Here is a 19837-nt window from a genome sequence, read left to right as displayed (position 1 = left end):
CCACCTAGCAAAGAGAAGATGATTGGTCCTGAGGCTTTGTTTTTCCACCAAGGAGAATACCATTCTAAGCTTAAGAAGCTTATTCAAGCCTCTTTTCTTCCTTGTGCACTTAAGGGCTCTATATCTAATATTGAGAATATTGTCCTCAATATTCTTCCTACTTGGGAGAATAATACCATCAATACTCTACATGAAATGAAGAAGGTATAACAACTATATATCATTAGCATATTTGGGTCAAATATTCAATAGTTAGAGGAGTTACATCTGGTATACTCAATCTCAATTGAACTAAAGAGTACATTTTAGGAGCACAAGATCCGTAAAAGTAGATTGAGATAGTCCGGGCATTTGCGAAGGAAGACCACCAACTCGCTTGTAAGAAGGGTGGAAAACATTATTGCTGATGGGAAGAGAAGTCGTAGTAGACCTAAGAAAAAGAGAGAGAAGCAAATCAGGATTGAGATGAAAGAGTTGTACCCCTCTGAGCACTTGACTAGAAATAAAATTAGTTAGAAACGTCGTATTAGTATATTGATAGTTACCTTTAACTTATTTACCGAGTCTTGCATTTATAATTCTGTTTGTTATCCTCTGGATTATGGTATTAGCCTTAATATTGCTTAGATATGTCTTCCTACTTGTCTTCTGTTGTGACTCTTGTCTGGCTTTTTTTTTCATTTGTGGGGTTCTCGAGTTGAGAGTCTTATTGGCCGTAACCTTCTTATCTCCTTTGATAAGGGTATGGTATACCGTTTTCTGTCACTCTCCAAACAATAATAACTTTTTTGAACAACATATATTGGATATAATGATGATGCTTTTTTTTAGGATGTACGTGTGTATGTGATGTTAATTGTAAACTAACTTGGCTAATAAAATGTTAAATTCAGTACGCATTTGATGTCGCAATAATTTCGGCCTTTGGGGACAAAGGAGAATTGGAGATTGAAGGCATCAAGAATTTGTATCAATGCTTAGAGAAAGGCTACAATTCCATGCCATTGAATTTCCCCGGGACTCCTTTTCATAAAGCTATGAAGGTTTATCTCACTGCACTGCCTTAGTTTCTCTTTCAACCCCACATTATCACTATTTTCCAATAATATTTTTATCCTTCATAAATACTCTTCCCTTCCTTAAAGTTGTTTTTCCCATTTATCAGCTTAGGTTATTTTATTTATTTTTCAAAAATAACTTTTCTGTTTATATTATAAATTTTGAACATAATTAACCCTTTTAGCCTTATTTATAATATTTTACTAATATTTATGGCCCTATATATTTTCCACTAATTTCATTTTTATTCTTTCCACTAACTTTATTTAAATATTTTTTTAATAGTTATGGTTACGATATTTTTTCCACTAATTTTATTTTAATATTTTAATACTTATGGTCCTCATATTTCATCTATTAATTTATTATTTAATAAAATAATACATTTACCATCTAAAGATTATATTCATTTTTATTCTGGTGAGCATTCTTTGTAGGAATACTTTAAAGAACGGAGGAAGTAACGTATAAGAAACAATTGAAAAGAACATCTTTATTATCTACTCGCTCTTGCTTAATGCTTATACTTTACACAAATATATACACTTACAATCTTAAATTAAATTGATCATTTATAACTGCAAAGTGATGACTTAAAATTTAAAGTGATTATTTTTAATACTCTAAAAGTTATTAATATAACCTTACAGTTATCACTTAGAGTCTTAAAGGGACCAATATTTATTGTCTTAAATGATCACTTATAATTTTAAGGTGAAAATTACATGAAAAAAATTATTTATATAAACCCGTTTTTAGGGTGAGATAGTTTCATAAAAGACAGTTGTAAACTTTATTTATAATGATTATTAAATTGTTTTTACATATTACTTCATATTAGTTACTAATACACTTGTTTTCTCTATGTATATTTGTCCATTTTAGGCAAGGAAGGTTCTAAATGAGACATTAACAAATCTTATAGCAAAGAGAAGAAAAAATGAGAACATAGATGGAGGATTATTAGGTGTGTTACTAAAATGGCAAGACAAAAGATCATCTAGCAGTTCTGATCAACTAAGCGATTCTCAAATTGCCGATAATATTATTGGAGTCATATTCGCTGCTCATGATACTACTGCTAGTGTTCTCACTTGGGTTCTCAAATACTTACACGATAATGAGGAACTTCTCAAACATGTCATGGTAATATTTTCAACTTCACTGGAATTTGATTTTATCATCCACGTCATATATATCAATATTTATTTTACTTTGTCTTTTGATTTTTTTTAGAATATTTAACACTAAGTATAAGAAAATTTTATTGTCCATCTGCACATATAGTCTATTAGTGTATACTAAATGAGCGCATAATAGAATATAAAATTATTTTTAACACTTAAATTATTTTTTTAACTTTTAATTAAGGTAATGATTAATTAGTACTTCCTCCGTTTTCATACGTTCTTCTCATTTAGAATTTATAAATTTTAGTGTTTCACTTTGACTATAATTTCTCATTGATCTATATAAAAAAATATATTCATGCGGAATTTTGATAGATTCATTTCAATATGTATTTTCTAAAAATATCAACTTTTTAGAATTTTTAAAACTCTTAATAAAAATTATTTAACTTATCAGTTTGCATTGAGATCTGCACAAAAAATAAATGGGAAGAACAAATGAAAACAGAGAGAGTATTTCTTGGGTGTATCGAGAGTCACAATAATGATGAAAATCATTGTCTTTTTGAATTAATCAAATATATTTTGATTTGAATATTTTATTGAGTTGAATTTTTAATATATTATTAGAAGTTTATATTTACCTTTTCTTTTAAGCGGAGTATTTAACACTCCGAATAAGGGAAAATTATGGTACTATAACGTACACTTCCTATCTAACAATATATATAATATATTGTATAATTAAAGATTTAAAGGGGTATAATAGAATATAAAATTAGTTTAGAGACCTTAACTATTAACACAAACTTTTAATTTGAGTAAGTGAATTTTCGTTGTTGATCTTAAAAATAATACATTATTGATTGAGAGTAATATTTTGGTATATCCTTTATTATGACTTAATAACATGATCGCCATTAACTTTTGGAGTTGCAGAAGGAACAAGGACAAGTTAGACAAAGATTGATTGAAGATAACCGTGGGCTTACGTGGGAGGACACTAAGAACATGCCTTTGACTAATCGGGTATTACTTGTTTTTGTTAATTGATTTAAATTTATTGTCAATATCAATTTATAGTTGGCAATATAAAAGGTACAAATACTTCACAAGCCAATAAAATATTATCTTAAAATCATATGATAATGGAAGAAAAGACTTTAATAATTTATAAAGTGTGTGCACAACCTTTAATTCATCAGATGATTTATATTTTTATATATTCCTCTTTCAAATTGAAATTGCAACATCACCTAAATTTATATAATAACTTAATGAGATAAATAAAATGACAAAAAATGTTTCTAACTTAGAAACTATATGTTATATTATAGGTGATTCAAGAGACCTTGAGAAGAGCAAGTATACTATCATTTACATTTAGGGAAGCAGTCCATGATGTTGAGTTTGAAGGGTACTTGATTCCAAAAGGGTGGAAAGTCTTGCCCTTGTTTAGAAGTATTCACCACTCTCCTAATTTCTTCCCTCAGCCTGAAAAGTTTGACCCTTCAAGATTTGAGGTACTTTTACTTATACTTATCCTAAAGGATGGTGATATGGACTCTAGCTACAAACATGTCAAATTCAAAATTACTAATTCCTTTGTTAGAATTAGATTATCAATATTTCTATTTTTATTTACTTTTTTATTTTAGATAATATCCTCACAACTTTCTTTAATTATCATCATACATTTTTTTTTTTAAATCTTATTCGCACAATTTTAATATTCTCATAACTTTTAAAATCTTTGTACCTTTTACTATTGGTTTGATCTCATAGAGTCGGAGAGAGGATTATCATATCAGAAAAGTTAATTTTATGAAAATATGTGATTATACATTTCAAACAAAATCTGACATGACTATATTTTTTATTACAAATTAGTCACAATATATAAGATAGGCTCGAATGATAAATAGTGTCAATAGTTATAATGTAACAAGTATTTTAGAACGGAGAAATTTGATATTTATTAATTTGAAGGCCAAAATATAAGCTTCGGTTTAGTAGCATCTAGGTAATTAAAAGGCTTGAAAATTATGATATCTTAACTATTTTTTATTAGTACTAAGAACTATTAGTACGAGAGAGTATAAGGTAATTCAAATGTCTGGTTTTTGGAGAGATTGGAAATATAAGGTTATCAATGCTAGATTATCTTTGGTGGGGACTTATGTAAATCTTCTTGTGTTTAGGCCTTAGGGGAAATTGGGGACCCTCTTTAAAACCTCTACTAGCTTAAAATCACGTGAATTTGTTTAGGAATTCCCAATTTTTTTTGTTTTCTGTTTTCACTACAACAAATTTTTACGGCATTAAATTTAGTGGCATTAAAAAAATGTCAGTAATTTATATTTTTAGTGTAATAATCATTAGTTTTTATTTTAATTTTCTTTATAAAGTAATTTAGCGACACTTTATTTGATCTTTAGTGGCATATGTAATTGTTACTATAGTCTATAGTGACATTTGTGAGAAATGTCACTAAATCCTATATCGCAAAAAGCTTTAGTGTGATTTTTTATTATGCTGCTAAAGGGTCTAATAAATGTCATTATAACCTCTATATATACTAGTAGAAATTTAAAGTGGCGACATTTAAATTAAATGTCACTAAATATATCCCACTGAAAACAAATTATGTTGTAGTGTTTTTTTTGACATTTTCCACTTCAAAATTTTATTTAAAATTAACTTTTTGTCAACAAATCTTCTTTGTTGGTTTAGAATGTTTTTTTCTATAGTTAAGTTTAATATGAGACAGCTTAAACCGTTTAAATAACTTAGGCCGAGTATATCAGTAAGTTTAATATGAGACGGTTTAACCTATGTGAATAGCTTAGACCAAATATATAAGTAAGTTTAATATGAGATGGCTTAACTATGTGATTGACTTAGACTGAGTGAAAAACTTAACTATGTGATTGACTTAGACTAAATGAAAAAATATTAATATTGATTTATCGATTGCTGATTGGTTTAGGTACCACCAAGACCTAACACATACATGCCATTCGGAAATGGAGTCCATTCGTGTCCAGGGAGTGAGCTAGCTAAGCTTGAAATGCTTATTTTCCTCCATCATCTCACAACCACTTATAGGTTAGTTTGATCATTTCAACTATCTTAATATTACTATATTTAGATATTTGCTTTTAATTATATTACTTTAATGTGTTTATAAACATAGTCTTATAGATCGATGACATAACAAACATAATATAATATGATACATAATACTTTTCCTAAAAGAGTATTAGCATATAGCATATAAACTACTTTATTTATATCGAGAATTACTTAAATAAATTATTTAAGAGTCGACTAAAGAAACTATGTCATAGTCATAGTTATCATCAACTCAGTATCACGCATAAGTTGAGATCTAGGGGAGGAAGATTGCGGACAAATCATACTCGTACCTCCTCCAAAAAGAGGGCTAAGACGAATGTGCGCACTCAAATAATCTCCCAAATTGATGGGCTTTACAAAGAGAATGTGAGTGATATATAATTTGTTTGGAAAGACACCTGCAAGAAATCAAAATTATAATTGTAAATGAGTCATAATAAAAATAAATGATTACATAATAAGATATTAAAAACGTGATTAGAGATATTTCACCAACTTGTACATAATTGATCACATATTTTTCACTTAGAAGAAAAAAAATATATTGCATGATTAATTGTCATAGACAAATATTTTCAACCAAAAAGGATTATTTTAGTGGAGCACAGTACAAAAAAAGAAAATTGTGGAAGAAATTGCAAAGAAATTCTTACAACCAAGCTAGAGTGAGTGGGTTAAAGACTTTTTACATGGGACCAAAAAAGGACCACAACCTAATGGTTTCCTTAAGCCTTGGACATGAAGGCCCTTCACGTTGAGACCCAATGGGCCGGGCCCACTAATTTTAAGTCTGGAATGTGACCTTAAAAACTTCACAAATTCTAGGACTTGAAAACTGAAAATTTGAAACACTTAAGCAAAAAAAAAAAAAACACTAATTAAATAAGCTAAGTTTTAAACTTATTCTAAAAGTAAGCGTGAAATTTTCAAATCTGAAGTTTGGGACTGTTTGCAGTAACTAACTGCGAACAAATCAAAAAAAACAAAATAGCTGTTCGTGCTTACTAACTACGAACAACTATTTGACCTGTTTTGACCTGTTCGCAATTAGTAACTGCGAACAGCAACAGGACAAAATAGTTATTCCCAGTTACTAAGTGGGAACAACTATTTTGTCTTTTTTGACCTGTTCACAATTTGGGATTTTCACGCTTACTTTTGAAATAAGTTTAGAACTTAGTTTATTTTTTTTTTTTTTTTTTTTTTTTTTTTTTTTTTTTTTGCTTAAGTATTTCAAAAATTCTTGAAAACTTGGGATACTACCCTAGCTTAGTAAAGCCTATATACTAATAAATTGAATCTAGTCACGTGGATGTAATGTAAATAGAACCAAGGATCAAACCCTCTGTGTCATTTGTAAATCTATCAGATTCTTTGGTCGGAGTTAATTTATTGGGTTATAGATATATGGTGTAATTTTTTATCATTAAAATTTAAAAAATATTTTTCTCCTATTAAATTGGGCAAAAAAACATTATCAAGACATATTAGTTTAATAATAACTGAAAAAATTAAAATTAACGAAATAATAGTGAATTATAACTGAAATAATATTTTTACAAAAATTAACATGTTCAGCTATTTGTGACTTATTTGTATAGTTTTTATATGAGTATTTTTCAAAAAATTTATTCATGTTATATTATTGTGAAGTGGTCTAATGTAAAAGAAAAATGTGAAATAAATAAGTAATTTTAACCAAAAACAAAAAAAAGAGCTTCGGGTGAACTTAATTTCAAAAATAAGTATTTTTATGTCCGAGCCTAAAGTCAGGTTAGTTTACAGTTACTAACAGCAAACAAAAAAGTTGGTCAAAAAAAGTTAAAATTATTTATTCGCAGTTAATAACTACGAACAAAAGAAAGACAATGTTTTATAACATTAGAAGGGACAAAAAAAACTAAAAACATGTGTGTTTCCAGTCAGGCCCGATTATGAGCCTATTCCGGGTAGGCGACCGTCTAGGGCCCCTAGAAATAAAGGGTCTTATATATTAAATAGTGGTATTAATAAAATAAAATATAATTGAAAGAATTGGTAGAAGACTCATATGTTTTATAATGGGACTTTAGATCAAGTCTTACCAAAGACAAAAATTTTGTTTTTGGAAAATAAATTAGGTGGGCCCCACTAATAAATCACACCGAGCCTTATTTTTGGTAAATGCATATCAATCACGGTTGGCCCCACTGATAAATCACACTCCAACTTTATTTTTGGTAAATGTAATGTTTGCCTTCTGAACTCTGCAATCACCAATGCTTCACGCCTCACCTTCATCTTCTTCCCTCTAACCTTTCCACTTCTCCATTAATTTCTCCATCTAACAAAGTAATTTTTTTTTGGTAAATCAACTTTTATTTAAGATGAAGGAGAATTTTATTCATGTCTCCAATTTAATAACTGATTTCTTCATGAAATCATTTTTTAAACCATTTGAATTATTTTATAACTCCATATATTTGTTAAGATCTACAAATTACAATTTCTAGATCCCCAAAGTTGAATTATCAAAGAGAAAATTACATCAGATCTTCAATTAAAGGTATTTTATTTATTTAATTTTGTTTTTAATTCTTTGTTGATAATTGATTATAACTTATAAGATTTAATTTTCAGAATATTTTTTATTTTTATTTATTAATCTGGACTTTATGAATCAGTTGGGTTAATTGGTTAAATGCAAAATCAAAAATCTAGACTTTAAGTAATTTGTTTGTAAATTTTTTTCTATATTTTAAGTAATTTTTGATATTGTTACAATATATTATCTTGAACAATTTTTCTTGAAGTGGAAATTTTTTATCTTTTAATCTAACGAAGGGCCCCATTTTGAAAAAAATAGGACCTCAAAAATCTTTGCTCCGCCCCTGTTCCCAGTTACTACTGTGAACGAATATAATTTCACTTTTTTGTCTCTTCTAAAAGTATGACATTGTCTCCCTTTTATTCGCAATTAATAACTGCGAACGACCAATTTTGATTTTTTTTGACTAATTTTTTTATTCGCTGTTAGTAATTACGAACTAACCTGACCTTAGGCTCGGATATAAAAACTCTTATTTTTAGAATTAAGTTTACCCAAACTTTATTTTTTAATTTTGTTGTTAAAATTGCTTATTTGGTTCACATTTTCGGATGAAAGGACCTTAACGTAAAGATAACAATATAACATGATCGAGTATATAGCACCATTTACCAATTGAGAATCCCCCAATCTTTAGCCTTGAACAATAACACCTTTGGAGAAGTTGTACATAATTAATCAACCTGAAGTACTTCCTCTATTCTATAGTTTGAAATCAAGAATATTTGTGTCAATGAGATGACGAGAGAAGGTGAGTATCTGGAACATATAAGGTAAGACAATAAATGTAATTGATAAATAATTTTTCCATAATTATGGGTTGATTAAATAGCCAAAAAATGTTTTATAAATAGCTTTTAAGCAAAGTTGGTTTCTATACTAAAACCAAAAAATTATTGCGGTATTTTGCAAATTACAATTGATTTTTAATTGATTTTCTAACTAGCTAAAAGTGTTGGTTGTTTTTGTTCATTTTTAATTTATATAGATAAGCCAGTTGTTTAGCTAGGTAGATGTTTAATAAAATTATATATTAATTATTTATTATTTATTAAAAAAAAGTAAGTTAACAAGTCATAAATCATTGAAAATGAAACTATACATTGATCGTTTGAGCCCATTTTCATTCAGCACAACTCAAATCTTATTTACTTCTAGTATACAACTTTGTGTCTGATTAATATTAAAGAAAGACATTTCTAGCTTGGTACGTGAATCATGATCAAAAAAATGAACTATTATTAATAATAAAACACAATCAAATTTCAATATTGATTGCAATTGTACCTCGAAACATAGGTAATTTAACCTGCATCAACACTACCGATAATAACATAATATTTTATACATACTTAAAATCATGACTAGCGAATAAAATATTGAATTACAAACTTTCTCTTGAAATTTCCTTTATAATTTCTTTGAAGTTTGTTTTATAAATTTTACTTTTTTACTTTTTGCTATGACTTACACTTTTTTTAATTCTCAGAATTTACACATTTTTTACTTTCATATATATATATATATATTCTACTTTTCCTTGATTTACATAAAATTTGTAGTTGGTGCTAATTTCGTGAGAGAGATTAAAGATCCGGGGAAGAGGATCTTGGGTACGAAATCCAAATCCACATCAAATCAAAATCATAAGGTTTGAAAAAATGCTTTTCATAAATTGGGTCCAAATATTGACTTGTAAGCTAAATTAAGATGTACCAATAATTTTTTTTATCCAAATAGGATTATTTGAATATAGAGCATTGATATACCCAATCAAAGGGCTATTAAAACAACTGAAACTACAGTTGTTGAGATCTTATTTAATGAGATCTTCCGGACCGTTTTCAAGGGTAGTTTTGAAGTGTAATTGTTTAGGATTTAGCTTATACAAGGGCCCAAATTGAATTGGACCAATCAAAGGACCCACATTTTTAAAATTGGAAAAGAATACTTACCCATTTGAAATTTAATTGAAATTTTTTGAAATATTATCGATTTTATTTGATTTTGTTTTAGATCCTCTCCTCAATATATATGATATATATTAATTACATGTTTTCGGAAATTTTCAGGTGGAAAGTTGTGGGAAATGGAGATGAAATTCAATATGATCCATTTCCTATTCCTAATCGCGGTTTTCCTATAATGGTGCACCCACGAAAATAAAATTATTTTTTTTATTAAAATCTTACACTCTTCGCCTTGAAAGAAATATTTTTATCTAGTCTAGGAAATTGAAAGAAATATTCTTATCTAGTCTAGGAAAAAAGTGTTTGATAGGGGCAACTTATCCCATTTGAATTCTTGAACCTTCTCCCATTTTAATTCTAAATCCATTGTTTTTCAAAGAGTGGTTTTTTTTTTAAATTCCAAATTTCTTGCTTTTAAAAAAATCAAACTTTTATTGTTACTTTAAAACCCATTATTGGAATTGAGTTTTAATTGTCTTAATTTAAAAGCATGTACCAAGTTCTTAAATAAGATTTTGAGTTCGATTCTCATGTATCTCTACTTCTTCTACCAGTTTATCTAGTAATCCACAAAAAACTATTAATGACAACTGTCATGAAAATCATAACACAATTTTTCCTTGTTTTTGTAGAAAGGCTTAATTTGGCCATTTTATTAGTATCACTATCAATACGGTAGTTGTTGGAGTATTTGGTTATGTGAGTATGTAAGATTGTTGCAAAACAATTGTCAATTTGTTATGAAGGGAATTCAACATCCCGAAAGTTGAGAAATAGAAGATAATATTTCAACGCTTATGAACTTGTGGTATTTGGAAGATGCCCAAAAAGGTATTCTGACTTTTTTTGTACTTTTTAATTACTACTTCCTCCATAACATCAATTTTGCCCTACAAGAAAATTAGTAGGAAAATTAAAAAAAGCAGGTAAGTGATATTTTATATCAAAAAAAAAAGTAAAATAAATGTGTGGATAAGATAAAATAGTAAGATATTGGATGAGAATTAAAGAAATAGTATGAATTAAGTTTAAAATTACAAAGCAAGCAAATTTAGTAGAATGAACTAAAATAAAAGGTATGGCAAATTTAATTACATAGAGTGACTAATATAGGTTTTCACATTTGTAAAAGTCAAATGTTAAGGACGGCACACATGTAAAGTTATATGGAGTTTACACCGTATTCACTCTAATTGGGGTGAGTATGTGTATGAATTTGGTGGGAAGTGGATAGATATAAGTGTGAAAATTTCATACTTACCTGCCATGATATTAGATAGGTGGTGGCATAAAATTTTTCTCTGCTATGATATTAGGTAGTTGGTGGTATAAAGTCTTACATGTCCCTTATCCATTCACCTACCCTATATCTACAACATATAACTTTATACCAATTTTGTATATTTTGATCAAAAACTATTACGGAAAAAAAGTCAAGGATATTAATTTTATATATACTATATTGTATGGCTTTAATAACATTCGACTCTTAACCGATTCATATTGTACTTTTTAATTTTTAATATCATCATTATTATATTTTAAAAATAAATATCATGCATAATTATATCAACCAAAAAAATATTTTAAATAATTCATGTTATACGTTTGTCATTTATCTATCTTGCTTAATATTTAATACTTTTTCTTTCTCGAGTCAGAGGACTCTTTGACCGCGCTCTTCTTTATGGATATGAGTTGCCGCCGTCCTTCTCTCCCTGAACCCTGGCTATAGTTTTCTATGGGCAGAATACATTGGATGTGATGATGAAGATGACTTGAAAAATAGATGAAATTTATTATTGTAGTTGTAAATTACTAATTAATTTGAAAAAAGATATCATCCAAAAGAATTTTGTGTAAGTCCCCTTCTCTGAGGTTCTTTTAGGGTTAGGGTTTGCATCCTCTTTGTGGGTTTCCTCTAGAGACTTTTAGCCCCGACTTGATTCTCGTTTGATTATCATGGCGGATGACCTTGTCGAGCAATGCTCCAAACTAGCGTTAACTAGTGAAGAAAACGACGTTGTAGATCTTGGAGACAGCATTGAAGATGCTAACGATGATAATTTGTCTTTAAGATTGGTTGACCAAATCCTTACAGCAATACCGCTAAACTTCGATGTCGTTCGACGAACTTTGTTGCATATCTGGAGTCTTAAAGATGGCGTTATTATAAGGAGTATGGGTTCGAATTTGTTCCTCTTTCAATTCTTTCATTGGAGGGATAGGGATACAGTCCTCAACGGTAGACCGTGGTGCTTTGAAAATAAGTTGCTTGTTCTCCAAGAAATCGATAGAGAGAAACCGCCCGCTGATATGGAGTTCAACTTTTTGCCTTTCTGGATTCGTCTATACAACCTATTCGTTGGTTACAGATCGGATGAGAAGGTGAGAACCATTGCCAAGGCATTGAGAGATGTTTTGGAGATTGAAGAGGATTTTCTTAATATTAACCCTTTCCGTAGGGTTAGGGTTTGGCTTGATGTGACAAAACCGTTGAAGAGATTCCAAATGATCCGTCTCAAGAACAACACTACGTTAACGATCCCGCTTAAATATGAGCGTCTTCCACACTTTTGCTTCATGTGTGGATTGATGTGCCATACTGAGAAGGATTGTTCACATGTTTCTGATGAAGAGACGGAAGTTGGGTACGGTTGGGGTCTGAATATTAAAGCTTCTCCACGTAAGGGCCTCAGCAAGAACAATGAAGAAGTAAATGCCCTGAGATTAAAGAAGAGCGTGTTTGTAGTAAAGCCCAAAATCACGACAGCCTTGAATGTTCCTGTGAGAAATACAGAGACCATACACGATAATGAAACTGGAAATCAGGTAATAAAGACGTGTAATCCTGCATCTCATAGTGCAAATGGGGAAGATGTGATCGGCTTCGTGGCTAGCTCTCAGGAAGATACTTTTAATGCAAGTGATAAAATATAAAGGGAATCAGACCCCACGGCTCTACCATCAGCTTCCATTGAGGTTAGTGCTTCTGATGGTCACGAGAATATGATTAAAATAGAAGGGTCCATTACTACTGCTGTTGTGTCATGTCCTCCTTTTCAAATTGGTTGTCACAAATCCCAACCGAAAATATTTGTGAAAATTAAAAAACACAATAAAGGGGACAAGAATGTTAGGGGGGACCATAAATATTGTTGGGCCCACACAAAATACATCACTTGAAATGTCTGGAAAAGAGGAAAGCATGGGACTCTGATGTTATTATGGAGAACCGTGAGTGCGTGTGGAAAAGGTCTTGTATGGAACCTAATGTCGAATGTTTTGCCAAGGATTCAGTAGCGGAGGTCGGTTGTTCCCAACCCCACAAACAAAAATGAAAATATTTAGTTGGCATTGTCAGGGTCTCAACAATCGCCTGACAGTTCAAGCTCTCCACAGTTGGTGCTGGCGAGAGCGACCGAATTTTGTTTCATTATGGAGTCGATGATGGAAAAATGTAAACTTGAAGGGATTAGAGGTAAATGTGGCTTTAGTGATGGCCTGTGTGTCAGTGGCGAAGGCCACTCTAGTGGCATTGGTTTATGGTAAAGGAATGCATCTGTTAATTTAATCTCCTTTTCAACAAGACACATCCTGGTAGAGATTAGTGAAGCGGGGGGAGTGGATACTACGTGGTTTGCATGTGGCATTTATGGTTGGATTGTAGACCAAATAAGCACAAAACATGGGATTTAATCAAGAAACTTATGGAAGACTCACCGGGGCCAGTAATATTTTTTGGGGATTTTAATGAGATTATAAGTAATCATGAGAAGGAAGGAGGTGGGGCCAGAGCTGAAAGGGGCATGGATGCTTTTAGAGAATGCCTTGATGACTATGGTCTTCGTGATCTAGGGTACAGAGGGAGTACTTTTACATGGAGTAAAGGTAATTCTCCTGCTACTCTGATTAGGGAGAGGTTGGATCGCTTTGTGGCTTGCTCAGGGTGGCAACTGATTTTCCATTCTTACGATATTCGTCACTTTCCTATTTACCAGTCGGATCATGCCCCCATTATACTTCATACGTCTAGACCACAAGGGGAAGGGTGTGACGCAAAACTATTCAGATTCAAGTCTCTTTGGCTCTCTAATGAAGATTGTCGAAAAGTGGTTTCTGATGCTTGGCAAGAAGGTCTAGGTGCTGATATTGATTTCCTTATTGCAAACTGTGCTAGCAACCTGTCTTCATGGGCCAAATCGACTTTTGGGGTCCTTAAGTCCAGAATCAAAGCCTCGAAAAGAAAGCTACGAGCTGCTTAACGATGCCCTCAAGACGCAAACATGATCGACAATTGCAAATCCTTGTCAAGTGAGCTTGATGAACTCCATAAGAATGAGGAATCATATTGGCGTATGCGATCTAGGGCTAACGAACTTATAGATGGTGATCAGAACTCCAAATACTTCCACCATAAGTCTAGTTCTAGACGACAAAGGAACTTGATAAAAGGGTTGACTGACGAAAATGGCTCGTGGAAGACTAGCAATGTTGATATCTAAAGTCTTATCACGGCTTACTATGATAGTTTATTTGCCACTAGCTCTCCCTCAGGTTTTGAAGAAGCAGTTGATGGTGTTGGCTCAATGGTGACTGATGACATGAATGATAGTCTTGATGACGAACCTACTACAAAAGAGATATGCACAGCTGTATTCCAAATGCACCCCACTAAGGCCCTAGGTACGGATGGTTTTCATGCTCTATTTTATCAAAAGTTCTGGGATATTGTTGGTGATGATGTTGTGTGTCTTGTTAAGAGATGGTGGCAAGGGTTATTTTATTTGAAGGGGATTAACCAAACCTGTGTCTCTCTTATTCCAAAGTGCGACGAACCGAAGTCTCTTAAGGACTATAGACCTATTAGCTGTTGTAATGTGATATATAAGGTCATTTCAAAAACTGTTGTGAATATATTAAAGCCTTTGTTAAACAAGATCATCTCTCCTAATCAAAGTGCTTTCATCCTGGGGCGCTTGATCATTGATAATGCTTTGCTTGTTTTGAAACCTTTCATGCCATGAAAAGGTCGACAAATTGTAAAAACAATGCCTTTCATGCCAGTTAATGCGGTTCGCTTTAGGAGACATATGCATTCCTCTGCAATATGTGCTCGATGTAACAAAGCTGATGAATGACTATGTCATGCTCTGCTGGAATGTGTCGATGCTCGTGATGTTTGGCTTGCTTCCCCTTTTTGCTCTCTTATTAATGCTTTCCCTCGAGATACTTTTGAAACTTTATTCTTATGGTTGCATGCCCACTCTCCAAAGGATGAAATGTCCCTTATTTGTGCTTCTTTTTGGGCATGTTGGATGGGTAGAAATAAGGCGGTCATGGAGAATACCTACTGTGATCTTCTACAATTAACTTCTTCTATGAGCAAGCTTGTGAATGATTACAAGATATATGCACAGAAAGTTCACAATGTTCCTCGCCCGAGAGTGCTTTCCTTTGAAACATGGAAGCCTCCTGCTAATGGCTGGATCAAGCTCAATTTTGACGCCTATATGGGGGTTGGGTGCAAACAGGGGTTGGGCATTGTTTTCAAAGATGACCAGGGTCGTATCCTTCTCATGGGTACTAGACAAGTACACGCCAATTGGGCCGTAGATGTCTCAGAAGCTTCAGCTGCATGTTATGGATTGGAAGTAGCAAAACACATAGGTTTCAACTTGATACACTTAGAAGGCGATGCTCTCACTGTGATGTCTACCATCCCCAACAAAGACAATGGACTTACTCCAATTCATCTAGTCTATGATTGTAGTTTTGATTACCTGTCTTCTTTGGATGGCTTTCAATGTGGCTTTGTTCGTCGATGTGGTTATACGGTAGCCCATATGGTTGCTAGGTGGGATATGGGTGTGAGTCATGAGAAAATTTGTGTGCCCCTGTTCCCCGACTGTTTGTTAACTTTTGGAATAGCTCGATTTGAGCTAATTTTATCCCAGGTGATTTTCAAAAAAAAAAAAAAAGGATATCATCCAAAAGACTAACCTAGTAGGTGAGAGAGTCCATATACTCTATAAACCTCACATTAGTTACCCCATACAAGTGTACAACTTATGTGGACAAAGTCCTATAATCTTGTAATGGCCTCAAAATTCATTACATTATATTTGAACCCTCATAAGTTCCAATGTCCTCGTTGGTCATGGTTGGCTTAACCCATGTCACCACGTAGCAGGTTTGCCACTCTTGCGATATCTTAGTTATAGAATAAATAAAGGAACTCACCCAAAAGACTAGCTTAGTACATGAGAGAATTCATTTACTCAATGAACCCCATTCTACTTGTTCATACGACCAATATAGGACAAAGTCTCATAACCTTGTAATAGCCTTAAATCCATTCCATACCTAACTAACTAGAGGCATAACTACTAACAAACAATAATCAGGATTTTCTATTATAAACTATCAAATTCTGATACACCACAGCAATAACTAATAACTTAGATACACAAACATTAAAGCTATACAAATACACCTGAACAACGCGCACAATACTGACAGTGCCTTGTACATTCATTTAATATCGGATTTCTAGCTATATAGATAGCTAATTGATTATCAATAATAACCTAATTCTTGCAAAAGCCTTACAATCTACGAGACTTTGAAGGCTGTACTAGCCATCGCCATGTATTCAACCTCAGAACTAGATTTAGACGTAGTCTGTTGCTTCCTAGATTTCCAAAATATAGGTAAAGTACCAAGCAACAATAGATATCTTGTTACAGATTTTCTAGTGTCAACACATGCAGAACTAGACTTAGACATAGTCTGTTGCTTCCTAAATTTCCAAAATATAAGTAAAGTACCAAGCAACAATAGATATCTTGTTACAAATTTTCTAGTGGCAACACATGCCCTAGTGGAAAATCACAAAAATATTGGAGAACAATTTAATATAATTCAACGTATGTCGTAAGGCTTGAACTTCGAGGTTTTTGCATAAACTGTCTCAAATTCCGGATGGCATATGACAACTCTAGTCTAGTGTTTAAGTTCACCTATTGTACTTTTGTATTGAGTAGGATCTTGCAACAAAACAACTTCATGAGAAGATAGTTTAATGTTTTCTCTGTTCCAAATTACTTGCAACACCTTCCTCTTTTGGATATTCACAATACTTGCAATATTATCTTTTTTGACAAAAAGCAACTATATAATTCTCTATTTTACATACTTTTATTCACACTCCATACATCAACTTTTTACCTACTCATTGAGGGTATTATAGATATTATACACTTAAAAATGACATTTCTTAAAACTTATGCTAAAACACAATGTTGCAAGTAAATATGAACAAAAGAAGTATTAATAAGTGAAGGAAATACTACCTTCTTAAACTGTTGTACTTCACAAGTCTTTGACAGATCATTAGTGAATTTTTGCAGAATCAACCATTCCATCATCATCGTAACTAACTTCTATACCTAGGAAGTAATGTAACTTCCTTAGGTCGTTATTTCCCCATTGTTATTACCAATAATAATAGCATCCTCTATACATTGATGTTGTTTTTTTTCAAGAATAGAGAATAATCCTTTTTTTAACTAAACATATTGCATATATTAATTTCTTCTGACAATTTAGCATGACATTGTCTAGAAGCCTGCTTGAGAGACATTTCCAACAAAGCATACTTGTATCCGATTATGTGGTAAACCTTCTGAAACTTTCGTGTTAACTTTTCCATGCAAGTCTCAATGTAAGAGAGCATCATTTACATCAAGTTCAATGTTAACACACCTAATTGAAGACATTAGTCTATACCCTATTTTCGATTATATCCTTAACACCCAGTCTTTCTTTAAATCTCTCTAAGCTCCATTTGATTTTTGTTTAACCTTATAAACCATTTACTACCAATAGCTTTTTTTCCTTTAGGCAAACCCATAATACCCAAGTGTTACCTAAAGCATCTAATCATTTATTCATAGCTTCCATCCATTATGGATCTTTATAGGCTTCTTTGTATGAGCTAGGTTCACAAAATTTATCATGATTATATGAAATACCATATGATTGGGCAGCATTGGTGCTCCAACTGAAACCAAAGTAACGCGTCGCCATCCAAGTTCACCAACGCAACCTCTGCTTTTTCCTCCTTCTTAAGATTATAGAGATGAAAGTATTGTTCCGTCCGAATGATCCAACCATCTGGGTTGCAACACCAGCTCCATATACCATGAGGTACTTCTTTATATTCACCAACATACATTCAGTACAAACTAGCCTCTATATTTACAATGTTAGATTTTCCTAAATGCCACCTCATTGAAATCTAATAGATTCTTCCCCCTTACCCATAATTTTATTTCTTTTTTGTTATGACCTTGTGCATTGTACTTGGTTGATATTGTTTTAAGCTTTTTCCCATGTCAGCTCCAGAAAATGCCAGCTCAACCGTGGTGCCTTCTTTCTTCTTGTTCCTCCTTTGATATGTGATCCAACCTCTCTCTGCATATTAGGCATAGTACAAACCTTACTGGCAACCAAGATAATAAGAAAATAGAGGGCTCCCAACTTCAAGTCAGGTACTTAGTTGTACAGATCCTTGCATGACATGTTCTCCAACATGCCGTGTGATGAGCAATCTCAAGATGCAACACATCTAGCCTATTACATAATAATTAGATGAAATTGACAAGAGAGAAGAAATGCGAAAGATAGTATCACACAACCACTCAAAGTATGATGAATAATAAATATGTAACCGATCAAATAGTTCCCCAATTACTAACAAAAACAATCATCAAAGTGTGTGATTGATAAAATACTAATAGAATCTCATGTTATCCTTCTGAACTATCAAACTTTGTTAACACTTTGTATTAAAAGTAAAAAGTTATACCTAGTAAATAAACGAAATGAATTTGTACTTAACTTTGCTCGTGTACTTGAGATAGCTTTCTCTAATTTTCTCTACCATTAGATAATAAATCATTGGCATCATCAAATGATAAGTCCCTAAAGTTGTGAAACAAACTTTTAAGTTCAAAGCTTGAACTGGGGTTTTCAAAAACGACACATTTAACAGGTAGAAGCAAATGGGCACCCCTAAGCTTAGCTGAGTTCAATGGAAAAGATGAAAAAATTGAGACTTTCACCGTGCTACTAAGAAAATTTAGGGAAGAATGGGTTTTGCATAACAGGTGTTTGTTACCATGCCTAGCTGAGATTTTTCTGCTGAAGCAGGAACCCAGAGTGTAGTTAGTGGAATGTAGGGCAATTGATGGAGTAGCCATTGAAGTAGCAAGCGAAATTGCGTATTGATGCTATAATGTTATGGGAAGCTGAAGTCCATCGCAATCACCCTCTACGCTGAAGAGAGGAGGGGAAATTTAAGGACAGTCCGGAACATGATGGTTGAAAGTTAAAACAATATGAATATTTATGTGGGTAAAAATTAAGAGATAAAAGAAAGGCAGGGATGAGGAAGGAAAGGAAGAGAAGGGAAAGAGACGAAAAAGATTATATTGTTTGTATAGGAAGAAAAGGGAGGGGAAAAGATTTTATTTTTCTTTTAAATTTTTCCTATTATGAAGAGATTTGGATGTTAATAAAGTAAAGATAGTTAATCTCTCCAAATCTCTACCCTTCGTTTTTGCTATCCAAACAACGAAATTTTCATCCCTTCAAATCATTTCCTTTATTTTTCCTCCATTTCTCTTCATCCAAACAAGGATTTAAGTTCAATAACTCGACAATTCAATATTTATTCCGTTATGTAATCGAATTCGACTTTAATTTAACTTCTAAATTATGTAAAAATTTGATATTAAATAGGCATAAAATACCTAATCTCAAATCAACCTAATAACTCAAATAAACACCTTTAACTAAAACTATTGGCAAATTCAAGATACCATGCCCAACTCTAAGTGTCGCCTATGTTCTATGCGTTTGAGGAACCCACTTGTGCTACTAGCGAA

General features: G+C 32.1%; 1 protein-coding gene across 1 annotated transcript in view; it reads left to right on the top strand.

The window, feature by feature from the left end:
• LOC130814109 (abscisic acid 8'-hydroxylase 2-like) overlaps positions 1–15871 on the top strand; it is a 16939-nt gene extending 1068 nt beyond the window's left edge. The window contains exons 2-8 of the mRNA XM_057680113.1: positions 1–204; positions 894–1043; positions 1945–2205; positions 3129–3218; positions 3527–3712; positions 5179–5297; positions 9987–15871. The exon at positions 1–204 is cut by the window's left edge and continues 115 nt beyond it. Coding sequence (XP_057536096.1) covers positions 1–204; positions 894–1043; positions 1945–2205; positions 3129–3218; positions 3527–3712; positions 5179–5297; positions 9987–10080 — 1104 coding nt within the window. The 3' untranslated portion in view covers positions 10081–15871. The remainder of the gene's footprint in view (positions 205–893; positions 1044–1944; positions 2206–3128; positions 3219–3526; positions 3713–5178; positions 5298–9986) is intronic.
• Positions 15872–19837: the final 3966 nt, after the last annotated feature.

Source organism: Amaranthus tricolor, chromosome 5 (assembly GCF_026212465.1).
Source record: "Amaranthus tricolor cultivar Red isolate AtriRed21 chromosome 5, ASM2621246v1, whole genome shotgun sequence".
Classification (NCBI taxonomy): domain Eukaryota; kingdom Viridiplantae; phylum Streptophyta; class Magnoliopsida; order Caryophyllales; family Amaranthaceae; genus Amaranthus; species Amaranthus tricolor.
The sequence above is the reverse complement of the archived record's forward strand: the minus strand, read 5'-3'. Positions and strand labels throughout refer to the sequence as shown.